General features: G+C 39.1%; 6 protein-coding genes across 12 annotated transcripts; all 6 read right to left on the bottom strand.

Annotated features, from left to right (window-relative positions):
• Positions 1–1,861: 1,861 nt before the first annotated feature.
• Positions 1,862–7,635, bottom strand: LOC122399763 (sodium-coupled monocarboxylate transporter 1-like). The gene is made up of 9 exons (XM_043400700.1): positions 7,487–7,635; positions 5,914–6,135; positions 5,508–5,853; positions 5,165–5,319; positions 4,960–5,100; positions 4,797–4,905; positions 4,513–4,734; positions 2,081–2,583; positions 1,862–2,023 (listed from the first exon to the last, which is right to left on the bottom strand). The coding sequence occupies exons 2-9, from the start codon at positions 6,132–6,134 to the stop codon at positions 1,948–1,950; spliced, it is 1,773 nt and encodes a 590-aa protein (XP_043256635.1). The 5' UTR covers position 6,135; positions 7,487–7,635; the 3' UTR covers positions 1,862–1,947.
• Positions 7,636–7,974: 339 nt separating this feature from the next.
• On the bottom strand, positions 7,975–10,322 carry LOC122399757 (KICSTOR complex protein ITFG2-like). Its single transcript, XM_043400690.1, has 6 exons — positions 10,176–10,322; positions 9,728–9,947; positions 9,344–9,660; positions 8,563–9,275; positions 8,262–8,496; positions 7,975–8,199 (listed from the first exon to the last, which is right to left on the bottom strand). Exons 1-6 carry the CDS (start codon positions 10,320–10,322, stop codon positions 8,020–8,022), a joined length of 1,812 nt encoding a protein of 603 aa, XP_043256625.1. The 3' UTR covers positions 7,975–8,019.
• Positions 10,323–10,336: 14 nt separating this feature from the next.
• Positions 10,337–12,535, bottom strand: LOC122399758 (mitochondrial inner membrane protease subunit 2-like). Of its 2 annotated transcripts, none has more exons than XM_043400691.1 (3): positions 12,421–12,535; positions 10,606–11,014; positions 10,337–10,537 (listed from the first exon to the last, which is right to left on the bottom strand). In XM_043400691.1, the coding sequence occupies exons 2-3, from the start codon at positions 10,909–10,911 to the stop codon at positions 10,337–10,339; spliced, it is 507 nt and encodes a 168-aa protein (XP_043256626.1). In that variant the 5' UTR covers positions 10,912–11,014; positions 12,421–12,535. The 2 variants fall into 2 exon arrangements, with proteins under 2 accessions (XP_043256626.1, XP_043256627.1); XM_043400692.1 differs by lacking the exon at positions 12,421–12,535 and adding an exon at positions 11,225–11,287.
• On the bottom strand, positions 11,713–17,769 carry LOC122399756 (resistance to inhibitors of cholinesterase protein 3). 5 transcript variants are annotated; one of them, XM_043400686.1, is made up of 9 exons: positions 17,309–17,769; positions 16,700–17,053; positions 16,008–16,270; positions 15,737–15,929; positions 15,176–15,315; positions 14,177–14,334; positions 13,922–14,108; positions 12,933–13,328; positions 11,713–12,875 (listed from the first exon to the last, which is right to left on the bottom strand). In XM_043400686.1, the coding sequence occupies exons 1-9, from the start codon at positions 17,451–17,453 to the stop codon at positions 12,765–12,767; spliced, it is 1,947 nt and encodes a 648-aa protein (XP_043256621.1). In that variant the 5' UTR covers positions 17,454–17,769; the 3' UTR covers positions 11,713–12,764. The 5 variants fall into 5 exon arrangements, with proteins under 5 accessions (XP_043256621.1, XP_043256623.1, XP_043256622.1 ...); XM_043400688.1 differs by lacking the exon at positions 15,176–15,315 and adding an exon at positions 14,838–14,887 and having other exon boundaries at positions 11,713–13,328; positions 17,309–17,763; XM_043400687.1 differs by lacking the exon at positions 15,176–15,315 and adding an exon at positions 14,838–14,890 and having other exon boundaries at positions 11,713–13,328; positions 17,309–17,763.
• A 259-nt stretch (positions 17,770–18,028) lies between these two features.
• On the bottom strand, positions 18,029–18,839 carry LOC122400027 (28S ribosomal protein S36, mitochondrial). Of its 2 annotated transcripts, none has more exons than XM_043401213.1 (4): positions 18,707–18,839; positions 18,569–18,623; positions 18,320–18,486; positions 18,029–18,165 (listed from the first exon to the last, which is right to left on the bottom strand). In XM_043401213.1, the coding sequence occupies exons 1-4, from the start codon at positions 18,728–18,730 to the stop codon at positions 18,148–18,150; spliced, it is 264 nt and encodes an 87-aa protein (XP_043257148.1). In that variant the 5' UTR covers positions 18,731–18,839; the 3' UTR covers positions 18,029–18,147. The 2 variants fall into 2 exon arrangements, with proteins under 2 accessions (XP_043257148.1, XP_043257147.1); XM_043401212.1 differs by having other exon boundaries at positions 18,320–18,495.
• A 283-nt stretch (positions 18,840–19,122) lies between these two features.
• Positions 19,123–22,028, bottom strand: LOC122400026 (heat shock protein 83). Its single transcript, XM_043401211.1, has 2 exons — positions 21,945–22,028; positions 19,123–21,485 (listed from the first exon to the last, which is right to left on the bottom strand). The coding sequence occupies exon 2, from the start codon at positions 21,483–21,485 to the stop codon at positions 19,338–19,340; it is 2,148 nt and encodes a 715-aa protein (XP_043257146.1). The 5' UTR covers positions 21,945–22,028; the 3' UTR covers positions 19,123–19,337.
• Positions 22,029–27,992: the final 5,964 nt, after the last annotated feature.

Consider the following 27,992-nt stretch of genomic DNA (forward strand, 5'->3'; position numbering starts at 1 on the left):
AACAAAGTTTCTTTTTTAATTTATCCGTAATCAATAAATAACCAACAAGGTTTTTTTACATTTATAGCGTATCGCAATTATAGTGTACGAATACACTAAACTGTACATATTTTCCTACTGTAACAATACAATTTTAAATTCATTAAATAATTATTAATATTAATTTAAAAGTGAAGAAAATCCAAAAATTTCAAATCGTTTTGAAAAAATTATTTTTGGTTGCAGGAGTTAATTACAATCATTTTTGGTGAAGACACATACCCCTGAAATCTTACGCATTTCAGAGAAAAAAATTCCAATAGGGGGCAAATTTTTCAACGAAATTAAATAATTTCGAATCATTCTAAAAAAATTATTTTCGGTTGTAGGGGTCAATCACAATCATTTTTTGTCATAATACATACCCCAAAAATCCTACTCAGTTTCGAGAAAAAAATTCGAATAAATGGACAAATTTTCGACAAAATTAAAAATTTACAAATCATTCTAAAAAAATTATTTTTGTATGCAGGGATCAATTTTAATTATTTTTTGTCAAAATACATACCCCCGAAATCCTTCTCAGTTTCGAAAAAAAAATTGGAATAGATGGACAAATTTTCGACAAAATTAAAAAATTTCAAATCATTCTAAAAAAATTATTTTTGGTTATGGGAGTCAATTTCAATCATTTTTGGTGAATACACATATCCCCGAAATCTTACGCACTTTCGAGAAAAAAATTCGAGTAGATGAACAAATATTTTGATGAACTTAAAAATGTTTAAAAAATCATAACTCCCGAACGAATTGAGCGATTTTAATGTTTCAAAATGCAAACGACGCGTATTTTAGCGAAGAATATTTACAAATTCTAAAAATGTTCCAAAAATTGTTCCTCAACCCAGTAAACTTCGAAAAACTGATGGTCCAATTCCTCTTATGCAACTTGAATTTAAAAAATTTAAAATATAACAAAATTGGTCGACTAAAACACTGTAATGGCTAAACATCAAATCACGAAAGTCCAGCTCACAAAATATTTTCAAAATATTCGTGCAGCCTCCATCGTGAAATCAACAAGATTAAACCACTAATAACAGAAAAATTCGAGAAAAAGTCGGTCGGAGTCGAGAAATTTTGAGAACGGTATGGCTAGCTAACCGCGAGGACGCATATCGGGGGATCAGGCCCACTCGAGTCCCCCCGGGCCACTCGACACCAAATCGGACAGAATCCGTCAGAAATCTGTCACCGTGGCACAATGGTCCCCTTGGACGATTTTACCTACGCGCAGGAACACGCGCGGAGGGAAAGGGACGAGAGTCGGCAGGAATGCAAGTAGGTGGGCCCACCGCCACCTATATTTGACACCTTTCAGTCCAATAAAATAAAATGGTTCGGGTGGAATGTGGTCCTCCGGTTTCCACGCCGGACGCGTAATGTCCCTGGCCCTCGCCGCGAGCCTCGATCGTCCAGTCCCTCTCCAACGCCCGTGGATAACATCTCCGGGACACGGTGATAAGGGTTAGTCGACTCCCTTCGCTGAATCCTGACGCGCGATCTCGATTCTATCTTTCGAAATTACCGGGGGACCGTTTCGTGGAACCGAGTCGACGATCGAACGAGAAAACGTTGTTACAGGAATGTTAACACTTCGTAATGCCAATCGAGTACTTTAGAAAGCATCTCGATCGTCCAACCGTGCCCAATGGCGTCCATTGTGACTGGGCTCTGATATACGTCCGCCCCTTTGTGATCGAGGATCAATTTTGAAACTGTGTCCCGGTTAAATTTTTCCTCGCCTCGTTGAATGGGACACGTGCACCTAACGACGCGGATTTTCCACCCTTCTACACTTCGCCTCCCGGATGTTTGCGTGGGAGAGATGATCTAGTGAACTCTGACTGGTAAACGTTTAACAACTCGATCTTTAATCGTCCTATGGTGCTCGAGGCATATAAAAATTCACGAATTGATCTTCTCTTTCTCCGTGGGGATCGCGTACATGGGCACCTCGTTGTACTCTTTGGGTGGCAGGAATCTGAAATGATTCCAAGTAAATAACGTTGCAAGAGTGTTCTGGGATGAAATTGTGTACCTTTGCACTATGGGTGGGAAGTGATTCCTGTCGACGTCCTTTAGGTCCTTCACTCCGAACATCAAGCTGACCAGAGTGCCCACCACCATCACTATGAGGAATCCCACTAAAGTGTAGTACATGAAGGATATGGTGTAGAGGATGAATGGTTTGTCTTCTGGGCTCTGTAAAGTAGGGATCTGGACGATCGTCGCGTTGAACAGGCTCTCCACGTTGGTGCAATTCTCTGTGGAGGTGGGCAGAGGCGGGTAGACCAATCGTTTCTGCGCCATGTTCACTTGCGCCCCCAATATCACCCAAACCATGAAGATCATGGAGAGCAATCCTCCGGTTATGGCGCCTTTCGTGGTGGCCCAGGGTATCAGCATTCCTAGGGTGAAAATTCCCAGCATGGCGCCGCCCGTGACCCCGTGCAGGGTCATGGAGAGCTGGAAGATGTCGCTCAGACGGTCCACGATGAACACCATCGCCATGCATATTGTGCCAGCCACCACCACTGTACCCTAGAAATTTTAACATTTTTTTTTTATATATAAAAAATTGAGAATACCAATTTGCTGATTGAGGCTTCGTTAAAAAGTTAGTCACGTTTTAGGTGGATATTCAATGTATTTTTTTTTGGTCCATTTTTCAGAATTTTTAAATATTCTTTGTCGAAATACGCGTTGTTTGTGTTTTGAAATATTAAAATTCTACAATCTGTTGAAGATTTGCGATTTTTTAAATTTTCACTTGGAATTTGGGGGTACCATTACTGATTATAGAGTATATTTTCGATAAAGAATTTTTTTTCTCGGAAGTGCGTAGGATTTCGGGGGTATATCTGTTGACCAAAAATGAGTAAAATTGACTCCCCTAGCTAAGAATAATTTTTTTAGAACGATTTGAAATTTGTTAATTTCGTCGAAAATTTGGTTCACCTACTCGAATTTTTTTCTCGAAACTGAGTAGGATTTCGGGGGTATACCTGTTGACCGAAAATGATAGTAACTGACCCCTACAACTAAAAAGAATTTTTTCAGAATGATTTAGAATTTTTTTTTGTTCGTCGAAAAATTTAGGCAGCTATTTCCTGTCGATTTTTCTTAAAAATTCGTTTTTGATTTTTAATTAATTTAGTTGACGTTGTACGAAAATTGTGTTTAATACTTTTTTATAGGTATAAATTAACTCTACTTCCCCCGAAAATTTCATTCAAATATATTCACTATTGTAGGAGTTATGGCTGTTTGAAAATTGGACCAATTTTTATGGGGAAAATTGACCATTTTTTCACTTTACGGGGTCAAAGAATAACTTTTTCAATATTGTTAGAATTTGTAAATATTCTTTACTAAAATACGCGTTGTTTGCATTTTCAAACATTAAAATCCTTCAATCCGTTCAAAAGTTATGACGTTTTAAAGATACATATGAAATTTTGGAGTGACATTTCTGGCCTTAAATTATATTATTCGATATGGAATTTTTTTCTCGAAAATGGTTAGGATTTCGAGGGTATGACTATTGACCAAAAATGATTACAATTGATCCCTGGAACGGAACATAATTTTTTCAAAATGATTTGAAATTTTTTAATTTCGCCAAAAATTTATCCACCTATTCGATTTTTTTTCTCAAAACTGAGTAGGATTTCTGGGGTATGTATTTTGACAAAAAATAATTGTAATTGATCCCTGGAACGAAAAATAATTTTTTTAAAATGATTCGATATTTTTTAATTTCGCCAAAAATTTATCCACATATTCGATTTTTTTTCTCGATACTGAGTAAGATTTCGGGGGTATGTCTATCCACCAAAAATGATTGTAATTGACCCCTACAATCGAAAATAATTTTTTCAAAACGATTTGAAATTTTTTAGTAACTTTTTAATGGAGCCTCTATCAAGAAATTAATATTCTCGATTTTCGTCTTATTCTGGCCTCTAGAATCTCCCATTAAAACTTTCCCCATGAAATTATAAAAAAAACATGACCCATGAAACTCAGGAAGTTAAAATAAGAAAAAAAATCGATCTTTCGCAAGCATTCGATATCGTCAATTTCTTTGCAATTTATTGACCATAAACTTGAGCAATAATTCAAAATTTTATCACAACAAAAAATTATCTACGAAGAAAGAATACTTCAGCGCCTATAATAAATAATAGAAACTAAACTCTGATAAAGAAATTACAAAAATTAAATTATCCACATAATTCTACGTTAAAAATATTAGCTACTATCATTAAAAAAAAATTTTAGTACATTTGTTTATTCATTAAATAAAAAAACATTCTTGCCATAACTTCCTAACAAAGCATTTATGAATAACACTTTAGTCTTATTTTTACCTAGTAAAATTACCTAATTTTTGCAATTACTAAAAAAACACAACTTTGTCAATTTATTCGAAACGTTAGAATTTTTGTAAAAATAGTTCCTCCATACTTTCATGATATTCGCGGCTCTGGCCTCTTTATCGTTGCTGTTGGGCAGCCAGGGATCGATGAAATCCTCGTAAATTGTGCCAGCGACTGTGTTCAAATTAGCGCTCATTGTGGAGAGGCCAGCGCTGACGAGACCAGCGAGAAAGAGACCCGAAAGTCCCGGAACATCCTCAGCAACGTCCAACACATAATACGGTAGTAATTGGTCGCTCCTCGCGATCACCTGGAAACCAATTCGCCCGTCATTATTCCCCCACCCAAAACAGAATCCCCAAAGAAACTTACGTGAGATTTTATGGGATCGCACTTGTGGTACCTGGCGTACATAATCAGCCCAGTGAAGACAGACACCCACTTTATAAGTATCAAACACAGCCCCATGAACCCTATCGCCCTAAAAAAAAAAATAATATTACTCAAAATCATTAGAAAATCATCTTCCACTCACTTGTGAGCTTCTCTGATGTTTGGAACGGCCAGAAATCTCTGCATGGACATCTGATTGATCCCCAGGCTGGACAGCCAGGTCATAGACATCCCCATAGACATCGCCCAGAAGGAGTTCCTCACGTATGGGCTGGGATCCATGCTAGAAACCAAGGAAAGTTAAAAAAAGAAACGCAAAATTCCGAAAAGGTTCAAAAAAGTCGTACTTCCAGAAGACGATTCTGTGGCCCTCCTCGGCTACCCTCCAGATCTCCTGCACTCCACCCACAGCCAGGATGCCCAAAGTGAACACTGCAAAGAGGCTGCCCAGGGTTATGGTCATCTGGATGGTGTCCGCCCAGACCACCGCCTTCAGGCCACCCTGAACGTTTCGAAACGGGGATTTATCAGCTCTTATCGCGTTTCGAACGCTACCGGTTCCACGCGTGTGTTTGACATAGGCAAACTGGGGGGATCTTGAATCGCTGATAGAGCCCCAGGAGCGTTTCGCAACCGGGATGTTTGTAAACACCGTTGTCGGTCTGCGTTAATTTTAGAACGTGGACTTACTATGGTCGTGTAGAATATGCACACGATGCAGATCACCGGGGTGATCAGGTGCAGGTTGATGGACGTTGCCTGTGAGAACGCTAGAGCTGGCACGTAGATGATGAGGGGAACGTAGAGGAGCAAGGACAGGGTGTAGAGGAACGAGGCCAGGACTCGAACTGATCTCGTGAACCTCAGCTCCAGGTACTCGAAGGTGCTCTTCAGTTGTAGCTGGTAGAATACTGGCAAGTAGATGAGGGAGATCAGGCTGCACGATATGATGGACGTGAAGACGCAGGCTGCGTACTGCGTGCCGTATTGATAGACTTCGACTGGCACGGCCAGCAGAGAAATTGCGGATATGTGACTGGAAATTGAACGCAAATTTAGTGTGAATCGAACGTTTTTTATGAGAATTCTTGATTACCTGGCGATGAGACTCATGCTGACGGGGAAACAGGACATGGTTTTACCGCCGAGTAAGTATTCGGTGGTGTTGTCCTGTTTCTTGCCGAAACAGCCGAAATAGATCCCTATGGCGACACTGATACCTAGGAGACTGCTGAAAAGGACGTAGTCGGTCCATCCGAACGTGAGTTGCTTCAGCTCGAGCCCAGGTAGCTCTGATCTCGTCTCGTTCTCCGCCATTCTGAAATTAATTGACAATTTTTTAACGTCCGTAGCTTCTAGGATAGCTGATGTATTTTAATGAAATTTATTTCTGTGATGGAGCTCGTGGGTAGCTACAAAAAAGTATTAGACAACTTTTCTATAGGGCGTCAAACAAAATTACTAAAAATCAATAACGAATTAGGTGCGTTCGATCAATTACGAAGGTGCCTTTTTTCGGCGAAATTGGAAAGTTTCAAATCTTTCTGGAAAAATTATTTTTAGCTGAGGGAGTTAATTATAATCATTTTTGGTAAATAGACATACCCTCGAAATCCTGCTCAATTTCGAGAAAAAAATTCGAACAGGTGGACAAATTTTTCGACGAAAAAAAAAAATTTGGAATCGTTTTAAAAAAAATATTTTTATCTAGGGGGGTTAATTTCAATCATTTTTGGTCAATAGACATACCCTCGAATTCCTAACCATTGTCGAGAAAAAAATTCCTTACCGAACAATATAAACTTCAGGCCAGAAATGTTGCCCCAAAATTTCATGCGTATCTTTAAAACGTCATAACTTTTGAACGGATTGAAGGATTTTAATGTTTAAAAATGCAAACAACGCATATTTTAGTAAAGAATATTTACAAATTTTAACAATATTGAAAAAGTTGTTCTTTGACCCCCTAAATTGAGAAAAACCCCATAAAAATGGTCCAATTTCCAAACGATCATAACTCCTACAATAGTGAATATATTTCAATGAAATTTGGGGGAGCAGTAGACCTCCTATGTACCTACAAAAAAGTATTAAACAAAATTTCTGTACAGCATCAAACGAATTTACTAAAAATGAAAAACGAAATTTTAAGAAAAATCGACAGGTGCCCTTTTTCGGCCAAAAACAAAATTTTCAAATCTTTCTAAAAAAATTATTTTTAGCTAAGGGGGTTAATTACAATCACTTTTTGTGAATAGACATCCCCCCAAAATCCTGCTCAGTTTCGAGAAAAAAATTCCAATAGATGGACAAATTTTTCGACGAAATTAAAAAATTTCGATTCCTTCCAAAAAAATTATTTTTAGCCGACGGTGTTAATTACAATTATTTTTGGTAAATAAACATACCCCCGAAATCCTGCTCAATTTCCAGAAAAAAATTCGAATAGATAGTCAAATTATTCAACGAAATTAAAAAATTTCCAATCGTTCAGAAAAAAATATTTTTCGATACAGGGTAAAAAATTCGGGTAGCTTCCAAAATTTATTTAATTAAAAAATCGAAAATTCAAACTTCCGTTATCGCGAATAAAAAGTGATTAAACCCAATGTTCACTTGGCCCCTAATCTACTATTATTTATAAAAACAGATATATTTATAGCACTCACGTCTCAGTTTCCTGTTTCTCTCGAGCTACCCGGTCGCAGTCTCATTCGCGTTCGTCAACTATTGGTTCGACGGATTTTTAAATTGTCCACATACATTTAATCTTATCGGAAAGATACAATGATTTCGTTTTACGCTTAGAAAAGTATCCGACGAACTCTACATTACTACTGACAACGATGATGTTAAAACCGATGCTATATGTTTATCTGATATTGCACGGTACATCAACCTAATTTACGATGGACAGATAAAGATGTTTTTCTCGGTATTCCGCAAACGGTTAGGCATCCTTAAATCAATGTCTAACTAGGCCCTAAATTATTCTGTAACCGTTATCGTGGCGACCTTGTTCGTCAAAGAAATATTATAATTTTCGTTAGTTGTATAATTCCCCATGACGAGGCATAGAATTCGAGAAATATTAACTACAAACTGCGATACAAATAAAATATAAACACCGTTGCTGTCTCAAACGATTCCAGTTTATTCGAATACAACAAAGCAAGAATATGTGTGTATTATTTTTTTTTTTTTAAGATACTCCATATAACAACCATTCTGTCAATTGTTGCATTCTTTGTTGTCTTTCCATATCGCTACAATTTTGTAAGAGATCGTCTAAAGTCTTCTTTTCTTCAGATTCGAGCTCCTCCAGAAGGATGAGAGGCTTGATGACCATACTTGGAAGCGTAACGTCGTGGTAGAGGAAGATCTGTAAGTACTCTTCAATATTTTTAACTTCTCTTTAAAAAAATCATTCAAAAATATCACTACCTTGTTATTGAAAGTATTGTACACGAGACAGGGCGTTGAAATTCCTGGAGAAACGTTGTAGTTGCCTGTACAAAATGCTCTGACTGGCTCTTCGAACTGAAAACGTACGCTGTTTCGTTGTTGATCTAAAATATAAGTCTGTCCATCCCACGCGCAAGCAACTATTTCATCAGAACCGTCTCCGGTTACGTCTAATCTGCACAGAGCAAATATCATACGATCTACTTGCATAGACCTAAAAAAATAAACGTGTAAGCTATAAATAACTATTGTTAAGCGATGGAAAATTTTTCAATCTCACCATAAAATAACTTCGTCCTTGACTAACATTATTGTCCCGTCTAAAGTTGCAAGAGCGTAAGGCTTTCCTTGAGACGAACTATTTTTCATGTTCGTGTTAGCTTCAATTTTATCTTTCTCTTTTACACGTTCAATATTATTATTATTGCTACTATCCGAACAACAGAAATCTTTATAAGTGGGCAACAACGAATCTTTCTCCGTTTTCGTATCGTACTCGCCAAGAATTAAATTCCCCCCCAACAAATTGCCATCGACTTCGTCTATGTTAGAACAATCAGCTTTTTCTGGAACTTTCCCTACTTTGTAACTTTCTATCCTAGAAGTTTTTTCTTTCTCGCGTTCTTCCGCCGCATCTAAATTCTCTTTCTCCGCTTCAAATTGCGAAGCATTCCCTGTAAATTCCTGCGAGTCAGATTTCAAATTTATATCCTGCTTAATCGAGCTCGAAACATTCTGTTTAAAGTCTTTGCACTCGTCAGTCATTTTATTCTCCAGCGTGGATTCCAGATCTCCTATAATTTCTGTTGAAATATTCTGATTGCGCATGCGCGATATTCCCAATGTTTGGTAATCCACGCAGCTCGCTGCCGACTCGTCGTCAGTTTTGTGAGCTTCGTCTTCCAAGTGGCAATCCTTGGGGTTACATTTTATTCGCATAAACGTTCCTCCGGGTTGAGCAACTAATAACGTTGGCGTCCCATCCGCCATATGCTGAACAGGAATCGAACAATTATTATTACTGTAAAATTTGTTTTCAATTAATCCCAGAGTGACCGTACCTGCAGCGTAACTGTTCCTATTTGATTGGTACACTCCCATTTATTTAATCCAACTAACTTTCCTCTTCCTAGTTCTAAATTGCTCGACCATCTGTAAGACCTAACTACGCGATCGGTCAAGCCTAATATCATCTCGTTTGCACCATCTTTATCAACATCAGCTACTAGTACTACTTTTGTATTCGTTGGGATTCTTTGTACATGGACACATTCCATTTTACCAGACAACTCGTTTGCTTCGCTATTACCGTCCGTTTGATCCGAACTCTGTGAATTTGTCATGTTAACACCTGTTGCTGTATCCATACCTGGATGACCTATAATTTTTATAATCTGCAGATTATAATTTCTCTTGATCGAAAGATAATATAGTTTTTAGCTCACCGGTCTTAATGTTATCTTGATCGGTTGTTTCCTTAGCTGACTGTTGAGTAGATGTTGCGTTAATAGTACTGGGATTCACAGATCTTGGACCGTAAAAGATATGCGCCCATCCATCCCCGCAAATTACGACTAACGCGTTTCGGCCATAATTAAAAATATCTCCTATAGCAACGCTAGTAACAAGGCCTAAACCTGGTATTTTTTGCCATAGCTCTGATCCCTGTTGAACATCGATTGAAAATAATTTGTCCAGTATCTAAAGAATTTAACCCCTTGCCGCACAATTACGACTCTGACTCATAAGTTCTTGATGTCAAGTTTCACAATCATGAGGCTACTCACTCGTCATCGAGTCTTATATATTAAAATCAACACATTTTTACATTTACTAGGTACTCATAAAACAAATCTATTCTTCTCAGTATAAAGTTATTAACGAATAACTTACTTTGAAAATATAAAGTTCTCCCTCCGCAGTACCAACAACTAATTCATTGTCACCGTCATTATCAACATCTCCTATCGTTAATCCATGTCTGCATACTGTGCCAGGTAAATCCCATTGCAGTCTTTTAACAAAACTGACGGCCCTCATTGTTAAACTAAATTTTATCCAGCTGGTGCTTTTGATACATTTAACGGGAATCTATGATTTAACATGGAAGGTTGAAGGCATTGCAATCTACTAAGTGGCCATATTATATGAGTAGCTTTAGCAGTTATTAAACCGATAGAAACTGGTCCAAAAATATTAGAATCCGTAGAGCGGTTAATGTTATCTCCTTCTACCCAACAATGACCTTCCGGTACCTGATACAAAAAAGCTTTCGTTAACCATTTAAATAATATAGTCGTTCATAGTAGAATGAGTCAAATACCTGCAATACTTCTAACTTATATCCATGCGTATGTATAATATCACCGGCAATTCCTACGACACGTTTAATCAAAGTTTGCTCCGGATGTTTTGGCGACGTAAGGGCTACTACTTCGCCACGTTTAATATCTTGATTATTAGCAGCCCAACGGTTCAGAATAACGTAATCAGTATTGTCTTTATTTGGGTTCAAAGTTGGCCACATTGAGATTCCATCTACCTTGGATATGGAACCAACCGTGTCCAAAAAGACAATCCCAAAAGGGACGCCCACAACAAGACTTCCTAAAAATCGTCGTATTCCCATCTATCGTACTTACGTATTAAGAACGTTAAAATATTTTTAAATTGCACAGGCTCTATGGTGCATGTTCACGATTTAATCACGTTCATTAATTCCAAAACTTTATCTGCAAAAAAAAAAAAACAATAAACAGAACTCGTTGATTGTAAATAATTTAAGAGGTTAAGTAAACATATTTACAAAGTCGAATTGAAAGAAAATTAATTTACTAAAAATTCTTTCAATACCATAGAATTTATTTCGAAAGGAAGAATCTCATAAATTGTAAATCCAATTTAAATATACGTTACGACGATAATTCAAACAAAGAACTTACATAGACAGAGTTTATTGAGAAATTATATAACCATAGAAATACACGGCATGGTATCAGTCAAATTAGAAACAAATTTTCGCAATAAATAAATTTTCGTCGACCATTTTAAGCTTTGTATAAAATATTACTTTATTTCCTTCGCATATCAAATAAAATTTATCGTAAACGAATATTCCGAATTAGATTTAGAAATTAAAATATTTTATTTAAAAATGTTATGTATTGTTTAAAAAATTGTTATTTAATGGGCTAAGAAGGGGTACAAAGTTCAATATAATATTATTTATTTTTCTAGCAACGATATTGAAAATGACAATTACACTGAAACATGTAAATAATTTAATGTTTTAAAAAATTACTAGAAACGTGTCTGTTTCAATAACAATCTAATTACATTTAAAATTAATTGATCTATGTTAAAAACATTGTGTTTAAAGTACAAGATATTTTGAACACTTTTAAGACTAGGAATCATTCGATATCGCGGATAATAAATGTTAATATATTTCGAGAGCTAGCTTATTAATAATGTTACAAAAAATGCGGCAGCATTGCGTCTTCGAAATACTCGGATTTATATTTATTTTCAATTCAGGATTGTAACACTTTTAATAGAAGTTACGGTAACTTTATAAAATACCATAATGTAGAGAGTAAATAAAAAAATTATTTTATTTTCAATGTACGTATATTTTCTATACAATTTGTAAACTTAACAATTTCCCGCATTTTTTGCTTATTATGATTTGACGATTAATTCTATCTATTTGTACAGATATTATATAACAATACTAACAGCTTCATCTCGCAATAATTACAGAAAAAATTAATGGCGTACGCATGTATATACATTAGAATACATTGTTAACGTAATCGTGCAATTGAAACAAATATTCGCGTAATATTACATTGAACTTCGCGTTTTACTTTTTTTGCATTTTTACATAATGAACAGCACGCAATCATACGCATGAATAATAAATATTATACTTTGTGTTTGCATCTAATATACAATAATTGCATGATTAAGCATAGGTATGAAAATGACAATACTACGTACTAAATGACTTTGTAGACTACGTTATTAAAAAATACATTTAAATGTAACTCAAATACTACATATAGGATGCCATAGAAAATTGATTCGTTGATATTAATAATAAAAAAAAAAAATAAACGAATAAAAGTAAAATTACAATAGCATGTTGAACAGAAACGACTGGCATGTGTGTGCACAAGCATACAGATCAGTGCTTGCCAATCACCATACCCAATTGATAATAAGTATCGTGACAATATCGATCACTATAGTGTCCATTGACCGTATTACAATTCTGCGATCATTATTGCACAATGACACTATTGGACATGTACACGAAGCACTGCCTCTTACTTGGCCCCTCCGATTAATGAATTTCTGACTTTATTGAGTATAGAATACAACAGGCAATAATGTAAGCATGTAGTAAATTAGAGTCTTGTGAAATTAGGTGTTCGACAGTGCTCGACCAACATTTTATTCCCTCATTATCCGATTGATTTAATTATTTACTTCTTCTTCATCTTCGCTTACTTCTACCTCTGATTCTTCATCTTCAATAACATTTACTTCTGCCTTCGATTTATCATATTCGTTATCACTTACTTCCACCTCTGATTCTTCAGTTTCTACCTCGTATTCTTCAGCTTCGTTATCACTTACTTCCACCTCTGATTCTTCAGCCTCGTTATCACTAACTTCTACCTCTGACTCTTCATCTTCATTATCGCTTACTTCCACCTCTGATTCTTCAGCTTCGTTATCACTAACTTCTACATCTGACTCTTCGTATTCGTTATCGCTTACATCTACCTCTGATTCTTCATCCTCATTATCGCTTACTTCCACCTCTGACTCTTCATCCTCGACACCTACTTCTATTTCAGCTTCATAGTTTTTCCTATCGTCTATCTCTACATTTATTTCTTCCTTGTTGCTTTCATCCATTTCTGCTTCCACTTGTTTCCTCGCATGGTCTTTATTTACATCCTCAGTTTCTTGCGTCTCATCTTCTTTTCTACATTCAACCGTTCCAACTTCTTCCTGATTTTCTTCTTCGAATTCCTGGTTAAGCGAAATAATATTAAACACTTTTAATTTCATTGTTACACGATATGTAAGATCTAAATTGTAGCAAAGTATCTAATTTTGATGTTTAAACTGTGTACTAATTAGAAGCTCTGTGGAACTCCTGTAAGAAACGTTAAATGCATTCGGTTAGTTCGATTAATGTGTTGTTCGCAGTTTCGTGAACGAAATCATAAAACATGTGTAAATTATTAATTCCTAAAGTTATAAGCACATGTTAATCGTGGTAATAATAAAGGTGTGGAATGTTTAATGTGTGCGGCTTAATCTAGAATTAACAGATAAACAACAGATCCAATACGTAATACAAATTAGATATTAATATCTAAAACAAATCACAGACTGTAAGCAATTATTACTGCATAGTGGCAACGTCAGCACCGAATTTATGTAAGTCGTTACTAAAAGATCTTTTTTACATTTCACGTGGCTCCTGTGATTTGTCATTTTCATATTAAGTAATCTATGTACAAGCAAACAATTAAATGAATGAAAGAATCACCAGTATAAATAAAACAAGGCTCCACAGATTTTATTCGATTCTGTTGATAATTCTAATGTTTTCTTACAGCTGCATTTTGGTCGAGACTGATAAGGGAGAGGATCATTTTGCCTGAGAGTACGACAGGTGCTTCTGCATCCTCTTCCGCCTTTTGAGCTTGCGTTTTTGAATCTGTTACAAGTAATTCACATTGCGGTGGAAGTGCACCTTCTAAATATATTGGCTTAGGCGGTGTTTTCTCCCTCTCAACATGGCTAAAATAATTAAGCTTTTGTCGTTGAAAATTTCGACTTAATATGTGTATTATTTGAGTTATGTTTACCTGGGTGAAATAGGTATTATAGGAGTAGTAGGTCTACTACCTTTACCCTCGCAACTAGCTGTCATTTCCATACCCATAACTTTAACAGTCGGTGAATTTTCAATATTTTCTACTTCTTTGTCTGTTGCACTACGATCAACCTGGACATCGGTATCGTCCTGAAAATTAAATCATCAGAATGAGCGATCACATGTAAAACATAATTGCACGCTATTGTACCATCAAATGTACTTAATGAATGCTACGCTATGAAGATTAATACTTCTAAATCAAAATGACAAAGTAAATGTTACTATTTAATCTCCTTTGCGGTGGTAATATACTGTTCACAGAAAAATCACACGCCTAAAAAAATGTACAGGGTGTTCGTGCAACCCTGGGAAAAATTTTAATAATATATAAAATATAAAAAGTCCATGCTGGTTTGTCTAGAAAAAACACGGTGTTATTTAAAAAAAATAAACATCAAAAACTTGCAATATTGTTCATCGTATGTTTTAGCGTACGTGTTATAAGTATTGTCATACATTGTTTAAGTAAATTTTTAAATATTGTTACTTTAGGGTTGAGTCCCTAGTATCTCAATACATAAGCCTTAAACACAATAAATGTATTACTTTTGGTTATTCTTGTTAAGAAACTTTTAAGGCAAAGAATATACCTTAGACAAGCGATCGACCCCTGCCAGATCTTTGGACTTTGGAGGCCCATCTACTATTTAAATATAAAAATGAGAACTATGAATTCTATTACTTAATAAAATATGAATACGCACTTTTCATTAAGACAGAGTATTTACAACATTAATAATAAATAATTTAGAAACGGTTACCCAGAAGCGTTGGAAATGTAGAAGCAAAAAATTTTGAAAATTTTGTTGCGTATAACGTACAACAGGATAGATAAAGCTTGAAACGCAATCAGAACACAACAACGTGCACATTTCTAAGGGCTAAAGAAACTGAAAATGTAAATTGCTTCAAAATTTGTCTAGTAAACCTTGTGTTCTTGTTGCGAGCTTGGACTATGCATAACCGAACGTGATATGTTGCCCATCTGGACAACAATTCTTTCCATGGCTGCTTCCGTCTCGACCAAACGTCGTCTCAGTTGATCTATCTCTATGTCTCCTGCCGCTTCTTGTGTTCCAGCATGTATAACATTACCAAATGTGTTCAGAGACTGTACACAAGTACTTACAATATTTGTAATTTTAGCCTAACATCTTTTATTTTTTTTTACTTTTTGTTATATCCGCGATACAAGTACGTGTGTGTTCTAATTGTGCAAACCTTGCATCATGCAACACCATTTAAAAATCTGATTAGATACTCAAAAAAACATGTACCTTATTTTTCAATATTTCTTTAAAGGAAATAGCTTTCGAGGAAAACACTGCATTAATGACGATACTTTGACTATATAACATTAATTAATTCTTATCAGATTCCCATTCTTCGGTACAAATTTTTGCTCCGTTTTGATCCACAGTTATACAGTCAGAGCGATGATACGAATCAAGTGTCATTGATAATTTTTGAACTTATAGAAAAAACTTACGATCGTTTAATTCTTCTATGGTTGGCGCAGGTCTGTGGGGGGATACCGATCTTTCTTTTTGGTGATGCATCGTGCCACTGGTCATCGCACTAGCAAAGGCTTCTGGACTAAATACCATTTTTCGAAATTCTTTCTCTGCAGCAGCTCCTGGATACTCTGAAATTATTTCGCCATCCGAATTTTTCTTCAACACCTAAAAGAAAAGAAAAGAAAAGATCGGTTGATTCTTCTGCTCATCGTAAATACCATACAGTAGCAACAGGTCGTTCACCTTGACGATCGTATACAGGAAAAACAGTACAATGCCTAATGTGTATAGTGGCATAATGATCCCCATTATACCACTTCCTTTCGGTGCAGGAACAACATGTCCTGCACCGCCCAAGGGTGGTCTCATTTTTGGCACAACATGATCGGGTCTATCTACCACCTTTGGAACAATATGAGAGGAAGGTATGGCTCTGCCACGTTCTCTCAATGCAGGATGCAAACCACCCGCATGAGGGGGCGTGCGTCGTTCTTGTCGTATTGTAACTAAAAAAATAAATATTAATTTATAATATATTATTCGTCAAACAAACCTTAAAGCTTCGGTACATGAAATTTCATGGAAATAGTGTTTGTAATCTTTGTACATAGTGGAAGGGATCGTTACATAGATGTATTTGAAACTATGACTATAGGCCAAACTTATCCCCATCTACACATAGATAGTTATACTTGCACTTTTGGAAACTTGCCAAGGTAGAAGGGACAACTTAAATCTGTTTTCCACATATAATTGGTAAATTATTGGCGTGAAAATCATATTTTTAATCGAAAAAAAGAAATACAATTATTGGGTTAGTAGTATTAATACACTTTCAATAATCTTATGTTAAAAGTCAAACAATTGTTATACATGCTATACCTTATTAATAACTACTATCGAAAATTTTGAATAGAACCTTTTTTAATTCTTACTGTGCGGCATTAAAATATGATATCTGATGAGATGTGGAGTTCCTAACTGAGAAAGGGGTATACCAAAATGCATCTTAAGGCAGAGGGAACCATTAAATGATCTGATCTCTTCCAAAACTTGTTTAGAAGATTTCCCCAAGCGTTCTCTTTCGGCGAGAAATGTAGACAAATCTATGCCACATCTGGCTAAAATTTCTTCTCTACATAAGCTCGCGCTTTGCGGCGTCAGTTTTACAGTTTTCAGAACGTCCCTTACTCGTGGATCGACTTGATGATGCTTCAATATGTTCTGACATATTTCATACATAATATCCGCAGCATTGACGTCGCTTTCAAATATTACGTCGCAGCATGCTAACAAATATTTATGAACATAATTTGTCGATGACAAAAGGAAATATCACCAAAACACAGAATTACATTCCATAGTTCAAAGTGTGGCTTAACTGAACGTTACAGAGTACTTAATGCAGATATTATATTTAAATAGTTTAATTCTCCAAAGTTCAATGGTAATAATAATAAAGAATTGAGTGAATTTAAAAATTAGAAAATGTTTCCATATAAAGTCTTATGTCTTTAATATTTATAGAGGAAATAAATTCTTACCAGAACTATCGGGTGTCTGTTGCGGAGTGACAGATGCTGTAAGCATAGGATAGAAAATTTTCGGCCATAATACCGCGAAACACCCAGTCACAATCGCCAGAATGAAAATCGTCTTTCGTGGACCGAAATCCGTTATCTCAGCCATATTCGTATATTCGTCGTTCGTATAACTTTCGCAGTTTCGATAAAAAGGTAAAATGATTACGGGTCTCCCGCTTTCACGTTCAGGGATCGCGAGCGGTTGGAAGACACAGCGCTCTGTCGTCTGCTATTTTTGTCGCGGTACAGGGCTGTCTCTATCAGATTTTGCTCCTAAAATGCTTTTTTTTAACTTACAACTTGAGAAAATTATAAAACATTCTCACGCTAAAACTTTAAAAAAAAAGGGATATTTAAAATTGGAAACTTCTGCAATTTGATAAGTTCCATATGTAAATTATGAAAGATCAAAGTGATCAAGATGGTTTATCAAAAAACTTGTTAAATATATTTAAATGTTGACCGGTTGCCAATAATAATTCTGTAATAATAACATATAGATTATTAAACCGAAATTAATAAATTTGATCAGAATGCTGCTGCTCTCCTCCTAGTGTTAACACACTTCGCTTGTTACAAGAATGAGCCAAAAAGCTGGCCAGAAATAGCAGGTTCTGGCAATGTCACACAGGCGAACAGAGAGACCTTGCCCGATAGGTAGAAGACAGAAATATGTACAACTTGTAGCTAGTCGTCTTGCTTTTATTTATTATAGAACACATTGTACAGAAAGGCGTATGAAGGAAATAACTTAGAAAGCTCTAGTGCCGATGATGCTCCCCACCGGTTACTTAAGGTATTTATTCTGGACCGCCTCTCTGCAAAAGGAAAAGTCATTTAACATAAACTGTCTCAATTAATTTAGACTGAAAAGTGTATTGCATTCGAAGACTATTGGAGTGTTTTTTTTATGCCTTCTGCACCGTGTTAGAATTAGGAGTAACTTGTTGTACGTATGTAGGATATACTTGCATTGATATATGCAATTTCTTTCTCGTCTATGGGTCGCCTTTGAAACCGTGGTGGCAGATAAATGTCCTCTATGGTCGGTAGAACGGTCACATTTGGGCCCGTCGAACGAGCAGCATTTTGTTGAAACGAAGCCGCCCCTGATTGCGCAGGCGATGTGGCGGTTGCACCTGCGGTTGCTAACCAATAACAACATGATTTCAGTTCGGCTTTCACGACGAAAGCATTCGATAACTATCAAACTAGCGTTACCTCTATCGGTTCCACCCTTACGGAATTTAATCATCGGTACATGAGGCTGTACTACCTACGAGAATTCAGTTTACAGAGATTACAAATCCTCTCCATCTATTAACATAGGGCACGTTACAATTATACCGATACACTGACCTTCCAACCTTTACTTGCCATCATAATTTTTGTTTAAAAAGATATCCGGTCGAGGCTGAGGCTAGATTTCGTCTGCAACGGACTCCTATCGGTTCGCTTTGTGCCTTTAGGTAGATGGCGTTTTTTGACATACTTTAGCTAGTACAAAATAATCGCAGACGGCTGTCCGTGCAATGAAAAAACTAATCAGAATATACAATCAGCCTTTCCAATTAAAATGATACAACCATGCAGTAAATTTTCGTTATCAAATCAAAGAACTAAATTTGAAACAAAAAAAACTAGAGATTTAACTTGTAGAGAGCATCGTAACCATGGCGTTTATTAATTTTTGCAATTATTTATTTTTATGTCAGAGTACATTCTAATATCATATTTTAAGGATTCTCGAACAGGTTACAATAAAGATACATATATAATAATAAAGTTTATTTTATTGTAAGTTTAACTTAATCCAAGGATTTTTGGTATTTAAACAAAATTTGGTATGATAAATTAAGTAAGACAATATGATACAGAAAATGAAAATGAGAATGGGTTATTAATGCACCACATAAAACGTGGCTATTTTAACAGTCTTTCGATGACTATAATAAATGACATTAGTTCCTTACGCCCTAAATTCTTACATCTAATCTACTTCTTCCATTCGCGATGCATCGTCTGCTACTTCAACAGCGGGTATATCCTCTGTTTTCTGTTCCTCGGGCGTCGGCTCATCCTCGTCGATACCAAGACCCAGCTTGACCATTCTGTAAATCCTAGCAGCGTGCACTTGTGGCTCGTCCAATGTAAAACCTGAAGAAAGAAGCGCGGTCTCGAACAATAAAATTACTAAATCCTTCACTGCCTTGTCGTTCTTGTCAGCCTCCGCCTTCTCTCTGAGAGTCTCGATGATGGCATGATCCGGATTGATCTCGAGGTGCTTCTTCGCAGCCATGTATCCCATGGTGGACGTGTCCCTGAGAGCTTGAGCCTTCATAATTCTCTCCATATTAGCTGTCCAGCCATACTGAGACGTAACGATGCAGCATGGAGAATCTACCAAACGGTTGGACACCACAACCTTCTCCACCTTGTTGTCCAGAATGTTTTTCATTACTTTGCACAAGTTCTCGAACTTAGCCTTGTCCTCCTCCCTCTTCTTCTTTTCCTCCTCGTCCTCGGGAAGCTCCAGTCCCTCTTTGGTCACAGATACCAGCTGTTTACCATCAAACTCTTTCAGTTGTTGCACTACGTATTCATCGATGGGTTCGATCATGTAGACAACTTCGAAGCCACGTTTCTTGACACGTTCCACGAAGGAACTGTTCGCAACTTGTTCCTTGTTCTCTCCGGTGATGAAGTAAATGTGCTTCTGGTTCTCCTTCATTCTGCCTACGTAGTCCTTCAGAGAGCAAGCTTCGTCACCAGAAGCCGAAGTGTTGTACCTCAGAAGGTCGGACAGTTTACTGCGATTGGCGCTGTCCTCGTGAATACCCAATTTAATATTTTTACTGAACTGCGCGTAGAACTTCTTGTAGCTGTTCTTGTCCTCCGCGAGCTCCTCGAACAGTTCCAGGCATTTCTTGACAAGGTTCTTGCGAATTACTTTCAAGATTTTGTTCTGCTGGAGCATCTCACGTGAGATGTTCAGAGGAAGATCCTCGCTGTCGACGACTCCCTTCATGAAGTTCAAGTACTCCGGGATCAGCTCCTCGCAGTTGTCCATGATGAATACTCTTCTTACGTACAGCTTAATATTATTTTTCCTCTTCTTGTTCTCGAAGAGGTCGAACGGCATGCGACGAGGAACGAAGAGCAAAGCTCTGAATTCCAATTGGCCTTCGACGGAGAAATGCTTGACAGCCAAATGGTCTTCCCAGTCGTTGGTCAGAGATTTGTAGAATTCACCGTATTCTTCCTGGGTGATCTCGTCAGGATTTCTGGTCCAGATGGGTTTGGTCTTGTTCAATTCTTCATCCTCCGTATACTTCTCTTTGATGGTCTTCTTCTTCTTCTTCTTGTCTTCCTTTTCATCTGCAGCTTTGTCTTCTCCTATTTCCTCGATGGCCAGTTTCTCCACCTCCTCCTTAACCTCCTCCGTCTCTTCAGCTTCATCCTCGCTTAGTTCCTTCTCGCGTTCCTTCTGCACGACCAGTTTAATCGGATAGCCAATGAATTGGGAATGTTTCTTAACGATTTCCTTAATTTTGTTCTCCTCCAGATATTCACTCTGATCCTCCTTTACGTGCAAAACAATTTTCGTTCCACGTCCCAATGGTTCTCCGTTGTCGTGTCTGACAGTGAACGAGCCACCGGCGCTGGATTCCCATAAATACTGTTCGTCATCGTTGTTCTTGGAAACAACAGTGACTTTGTCCGCTATGAGGTAAGCGGAGTAGAATCCAACACCGAATTGACCGATCATGGAAATGTCTGCGCCAGCCTGAAGAGCTTCCATAAATGCTTTGGTACCGGATTTGGCAATCGTACCAAGATTATTGACCAAGTCAGCCTTTGTCATACCGATGCCGGTATCGATGATGGTCAGAGTGCCATCGTTCTTGTTCGGAATGATTTTGATGTACAGCTCTTTGCCGCTGTCCAGCTTGGAAGGATCGGTCAAAGACTCGTATCGTATTTTATCAAGAGCATCGCTCGAATTTGAGATCAATTCTCTGAGGAAAATCTCCTTGTTCGAGTAGAAGGTGTTGATGATCAAGGACATAAGCTGGGCAATCTCTGCCTGGAAGGCGAAGGTTTCCACCTCTCCCTCGGTTTCCATTTGCGTAGACATCTAAAACAGGGAAACAAAAAACGTTAAAATTGTTGCATTCGTACATGAAACTAGAAGTAAATCGTTTCTCATAATTTTGTCTTTTTTCCAGAATATTCGATATTAAAGTTACACGCGTAAAATACCGAATTTTCTTTTAAATTTTTTAAATCAACGTTGCGTTAAAAATCTGCGAAAGGGTAGGCACATTTTCGCGAATAAAACACGTGGTTTATAAGTTAAAGCAAAAATGCGAGAATGTTAACGCGATGATCGATTTTGGCGTGCAAATTTCTCGCGAAATATCGAATTTACGCGAAACATTTTATTTACGAAAACGTGCCTGACAAAATGCAACACCGAAATTTCATCGAAACGACACTCGTCTTTTTCACGATTCGAGATACGGGATTAATATTTTTCTAAATACACTGGAAATGCACTGGATATTTTTTAACGTTTGATTTAATGCGATTATACCTTGATGTCCAATATAAAGCGACGTTAAAATACTCTTGTCAGTAACGCACGAACGCAGGCTCAGGCACCTAGCACTTTATTGAATGAAGTGGCGCGTCGATAGGTTCCGCTTTATATACCCACTAAAATTCTAGAACGTTCTAGAACGTTCTAGAAGATTTTTACCTCCCAGAACGGCCAATATCCGGTAGAATTTCGATCCGTTTCGTCAATAATCGAACATACGATATTTCACGTACGTACGAACGACGTTGTTCGTTGAAAAAAAATACGATTTCACGTTTTTCCATTAATCGATCGCGAACTCCGTCGATTCCAGCGACGAAAATTCCGTCGACCCGTTCTTTCCTTAACGTAGTACTTCCGGCATTTGTTCGGCTGAATGAATCGAACATTATCAGACATTTTTAGACACATAAACGAGACATTAATTATCGAAATGTCTCCTGGTAAATCAAACGTCGATCTTTCATTGGTGACAGTCGTTGTTTAATTTGCAACCAACGATAAACAGTAATTATGTTGTTTCGTCTGGATGGATTGTTCTCGAATTCGTCGACGATGCATACGTTTTGTTTATCGCGGAGAAAAAGGATATTCCAGAATGTTCAATAATATTATAGGAACGTAGATTATTTATTTGTCGTTTCTTTTAAAACGAGACCATTCTTGACGCAATTACGTCATTGTTTGCAACTTGGAACGAAGTCATAGGAAGTCGACGTTCTGGAAGATTCTCTGCAGTCCCTTGTGTAGGTGTATACGACGATTGACTCATTCTTTCCGATTGCAGTTTGATGGAACAGTCGTATCGCGTGCAATTTATTAATAGAAACACGCGTGGAACGAATATTTCGCGAATATTTGCATATCGAAATATTTCATAATCGATGGAGAATAGAAAATTTATAATAATTTGGTAGAATTCGAATTTTAGTATTTTGTTAGACGCTCTGTTGGTTGTGTTGTATCGTAAAAGGAAAATGGAACAGAAATATTTAGGAAAATAATTAAAATTGTTGAAATTATTCAAATTGCTGGAAAGAGATTCAAACGAGCGCGCCATAGTTCCGTCGGTATCGATCCCTGTGCAGTCTATGGGGAGGTGGCGCCATCTGGAATGATTGCAAACGAATCTCGCGCGAGTTTCCCGTCAGGGGGCCGCTCGATCGAAACTTTCGTGACTTTCGATACTTCGTAGAGACTTTCCGACCACGTTAAAAATAGAAATTTGTTAATACGATTATTATATTCGTCTCTGGGTGGACGCGAAAGGAGTTTTAGAGTCGGAATATAGAAATATCGGTAGTTCTAAAAAAAAAAAATGTTTGCCAATATGTAATCGAGTCACGTGGCAATGACACTACTGGTAATTACAAATGCCCAGCCCGTAGGATCACGCGCGAAATGAATACGGAAACCTTCGAAGACACGTTAGACGTATTTTCTTCTTTTTCTATTCGTCGCCTCGACTACGAATTCCCCCCCAAGAGAGAAAAAAATAAGAGACTTTCTTCCGTCGACTCGCTCGATGAATATTTATTGGAAATTGGGTAATCAACGCCGTTTCGTCGGGATTTACATTTTATTAAAATCGTACATAATCTTAATGGTTTTATTTCGATAATGGTACAGATACGAGTTTTCGTGATCGGTGGAGTTGATATGGCGAGGAGCTTAACTCCGGTAACCTAGCTTTATGATGTCGAATAAAACTCATACAGCTAGATAACCAAAGAAAATGTCCGCGCCAAGATCCCCGGCTAGTTGGCCGGAGGCGCTGAAATTCTTCCACGGGAAGATCGTCTGGGTTCTCCGGAGTCGATCGAGAACCTGCTCCGTGGCTGTGGAGCCCCCCTCGAGACGATATCCAGTTTTATTTTTCACGCGAGGACGGAGAAACCAGAATTTTTCGTGTCCGTCTACGTCGATCGTAATTATTAATAGAAAAAAAAAAGAAGAAGAAGTTTCGCTGGTTGCACGTGCGTCGACTAGGAGGAGGGGGGGATGCGGCTCTGCAACAGAAAGAAGGAGAAATCGTAAATCGCCTCGGCAACAATCGTCCCTTTGTAGCCACGAATTGATTGATACGCGCGCCGCTTTGAAAAGTGAACCACCAACCGTTGACATTTCGGAGTGAAAGTACCGAGCGTTCGCCGGATCGCCGCCGGCTACGAGGAGCGTATACCTGGAAATTCTTCGGGCGTTTTCAGGCCAAAGTCATTCCTTCTGAAAGCACACGACGCGGGAAGCACGCCGGGAGAAAGCGACGCGACGACCCGGTTAACTGAACGGTCGCGCGCGCGCGCCCGCACCCGGTTAACTGAAACGTACCGAAAATCGACAGGCGTCGCGACCGCGCTCGATACTTTATTATTACGGCGTTTCGCAAGAGAAAGTTACGATCACCGCCGCTCGGCTTTTATCATCGAGCTCCGGTTCCCCTTCGCGCAATTTCGTACTCACAGAACATTTTCTGTTATCGAGAGGAGCCGCGTCGTTATCGAGTTTCGTAACAGATAATGTTCGAAGATTGCGACACGACCTCTAGGCCCGTTCCGCGATCGGAAAAGGCCTTCGACGCAGTAATTATTTAAACACGGACGGGCACACGTGTTCCACGAGCGTACGGTGAAAGTACGGGCGAAACCGAATAAAGAAAGAGAAAAAAAATGGAGTATCTCACCTGCGATATCGTCGGGTTTATTTCTGGCTATCGCGCCGCCGGGGCGTTGCAGGAAGACCAAGACCAGATTCGAAGGCCTCGATCCGTTGATAATCGCGCGTACTTTCTAAAACTCAATTTTCTTTATTTTTTTTTTTTACACGGTCGCCGACTGGTACAGACCCGATAGCGGAGCGGTGTCCGGAGCCGTGGAACGCACGCGAAATCCGCCCGTCGCCGTACCTAAGGCGTACGAGCAAATACACGGGAGTACCTATCTTTCACGATAAGCCGGCCTTCGATTCGTTTTCATGCGTCTGTTGCGACCGATCGCCGCGGTCGAGTCGCGATTATCTCACCTTCCCACGCGCGAGACCAGCGACAGCGACGAGCGTTTCGCGAGAACCGAGGATCGCGATCGATGCTGCGCGCGCAACCGTCCCCGAAAACGCTCAAAACTCGCGGATCGCCGGGAACCATCCGAAGCTCGATTCAACGATCCCATTAACAGTTTACGATTTAATTAACAGTCCCAATCGCGAACTTACCCTCCGGAGCGATCGCTCGCGGCAAATTCGGGTCCCAAACGAGTCGAAATCCGATCATTTACGCGTTAAATTGTCTCTAGATCGATTTATTAACCATTTATGCAATACCTTTGCATTAAATTATTTATTTATCAACGAAAATTTAATACAATTATACTAAAGGGTCTATTTTCATTGAAAAATGAATAATAACTAGATTATATGGTCAAAATTGTTTATAAAATTCTGAGAATATTAATTAATTATCTTGAAATGTTTAACAAGTTTCAATCGCGTAAATCTTCCGGGAGAGGAGAAAAATAACGATCCGTGCATGAATTTGAATGCTTAAACGCGGCTGTTAGTCGGTCGATGATAAACGTGTTCGAGCCTAGAGGACAACTCTATAGCAAAACATAAGAAAAAATTCCCCGTTCGAATATTTACACGTTGCTAGGTTGTTCTCGATATTTACTCGGTTCTTCCCCCGAAAATTCGAGTGTCACGGTGCCGCGTACGACGGTATGCATATCTGCGTTTTATTTCTCGGTCCGCTCTACCGTGCAAATCTCGAATGCACTCGCCGGCACGTTGAAGATCGTACGCGATACAGGCTTCCGCAATGCTATAACGCCCGTCGTTCGAAGGTGAGACGTTTCTTGGCCTGCATTTCTAACAAAAAAAAAATTCAAAAAAAAAAATATTCAAAAAATTCGCGGTGATCGAATTCCCCAAAAAACGTTGAAACCTCGAAGCACGGATCGCGTTGATCGATATACTATCGATTATGGCCCCTCTCACTTGACACGAATCGTCAGGGGAAAAAATAGTTCGCGTTTTGGGACCGAAGAATTTAGGTGCTTTCGAGGTAAAAGAGTCGAGTGGCGGAGCACGAGGAACAAAAGCGTCCTGGAGTGCAACCTGTTGCTAAGAGGGCCGCAGAAATTCGCACGCGAAACGGTGCGGATCGAGCGGACGCTCAGCGCGCGAGGAACGAGGCGAAACACTATCCCCGGTGAATCCCCGACGATAGCCGCGAGAAGATTAGAGAAAATAACGCGAGAACGCAGCTGAAAAACCTGAAGCTCCAGTTACGAGATCGTCGTTTGAACGCGGTTCTCTCATACCTGTTCGTGTATCGGGCCGCGCGACTCGGCTCGTGAATTTTAAGTCCCGGGCACAGCTTCTCCGGCGTCGTCCCAAGGGCACATAAGGGACCCGGGGTAGCCCGAAAGAGGAGGAAAGACAGAAGGAGTCACACCTGGCGCGGTACGAGATGAGATCACAACCGCACTCACTGATCAACTGGCCCCGCGCCCCACGTCCTGGGCCGCACGCACCTTTCGAGTCTGCCCCCCTCGGGGCCCCCTCCAGCCCCTCCCCTGGCCGGCCAGGCCTCGCACGACGAGCCCATTGGCCCGTTCAAATCGACGTGCTGACGTCACCGGGACCGAACCGTCCGCGTACGTACGAGAGGAACGAGTCTCTTCTCTTCTTGCCCCCCCCCCTTCTCCTCCTTCTTTCCTACCTACGTCTTCTCCATGTCGTTCCCTCGCCCCTCCAGGTCCCCCATCCTCGATCCGCGGTCTCCTCGTTTCTTCGTCGCGTCGTTTTACCGTCTCTTTCCTCTTTTTCCCCCGATTCTTTGTACCCGGGATTCCCGATTTTCCCGGTGAAAATCAACGGCCTCTCCGTTCCCCGTGTAACGAAATGCGTCCTACGGCACCCGCGATCTCGCGCGTTCTGACTCCCGGGGGCCCGCAGAGCGCGCTCGAAGGCGGCACGTACCCTTTTCCATCCAGTCGCCGGACAGGATTGTCCGCCGCGGAGCCGAGACCAGCCCGCCAGGTATACCGGGGAGACACAAAAAGGAAAAAAGGACGCATTCCAACGACTATAGTCGGTCCATAACGATTCCCATACGTCGAGCTACGAACAACCAATGACCCCTCTACCGATCTCTCTCCCCCCCTGCCCCTTCGCTCCCTCGCTGCACTCGAGCCCCCCCTCTTAGCCCCCCTGTTCGTTTCTCCTCCTCTGCCGGTGCTCTCTCCTGCGTTTTGCACGATTCTCCACGTGTCTCGTTTCGCCTCTCTCTTCTTCCCGCGGTCGTTTCTCGTTTCTGTGAGCGGCGTACGTGTGCAGCGCCGATCGAGGTGAAGGCTCGGCCTCGTAGCCCGAGCTACGTCCTCTCTCGTTTTTCGAAGAAAATCCACGGACGTCGCGACGACCAGCGCCGGGGAACGATTTCTCGAACGTGCCCGGGCCCTTGTCGAATTTTAACTGAATAATTGTTGACGGGTTGGTGGTTCGCGCTAACCGGGGTACACGCTTTTAGGGGGGGGGAAAATAGGGAGTCAATGTTGGTCGTGATTTTGAGGATTGTAGTAAATTTGATTAGGTTTGTACTAACTTAGAGTGGTTTTCTAGTTTGGGGATTGAAGGTTTGTACAAACTACTGCTATTTTTATTTTTTTAACTCGTTTGTAGTTTCTGATGGGGATTGTTCAAAATTTAGGTGATTTGTTCGAACTTGCAGGGGTTCTCAAACTACTGCAATTTTAATGTTTCTTTATGATGCACACTTTGGACTAGATGGGATGTTAAAGTCATTTCTGGCTTCTAATAGAAGTAAACAATTTATTTGATTTGGTTTTTACGAACTTGCAGGGGTTCTCAAACTACTGCAATTTTAATATTTCTTTATGATCCACACTTTGGACTAGAAAGAAAATTATACTTATTTCTAGCTTCTAATAGAAGTAGACAATTTATTTGATTTAGTTTGTACGAACTTTCAGTGGTTCTCAAGTTTGAATGCTTTGCACAAACTGCTGCAATTTCAATATTTCCTGA

This window comes from Colletes gigas, unplaced genomic scaffold (genome assembly GCF_013123115.1).
Source record: "Colletes gigas isolate AHSC1104 unplaced genomic scaffold, ASM1312311v1 Colletes_gigas_Sc00015, whole genome shotgun sequence".
Taxonomy (NCBI): Eukaryota; Metazoa; Arthropoda; class Insecta; order Hymenoptera; family Colletidae; genus Colletes; species Colletes gigas.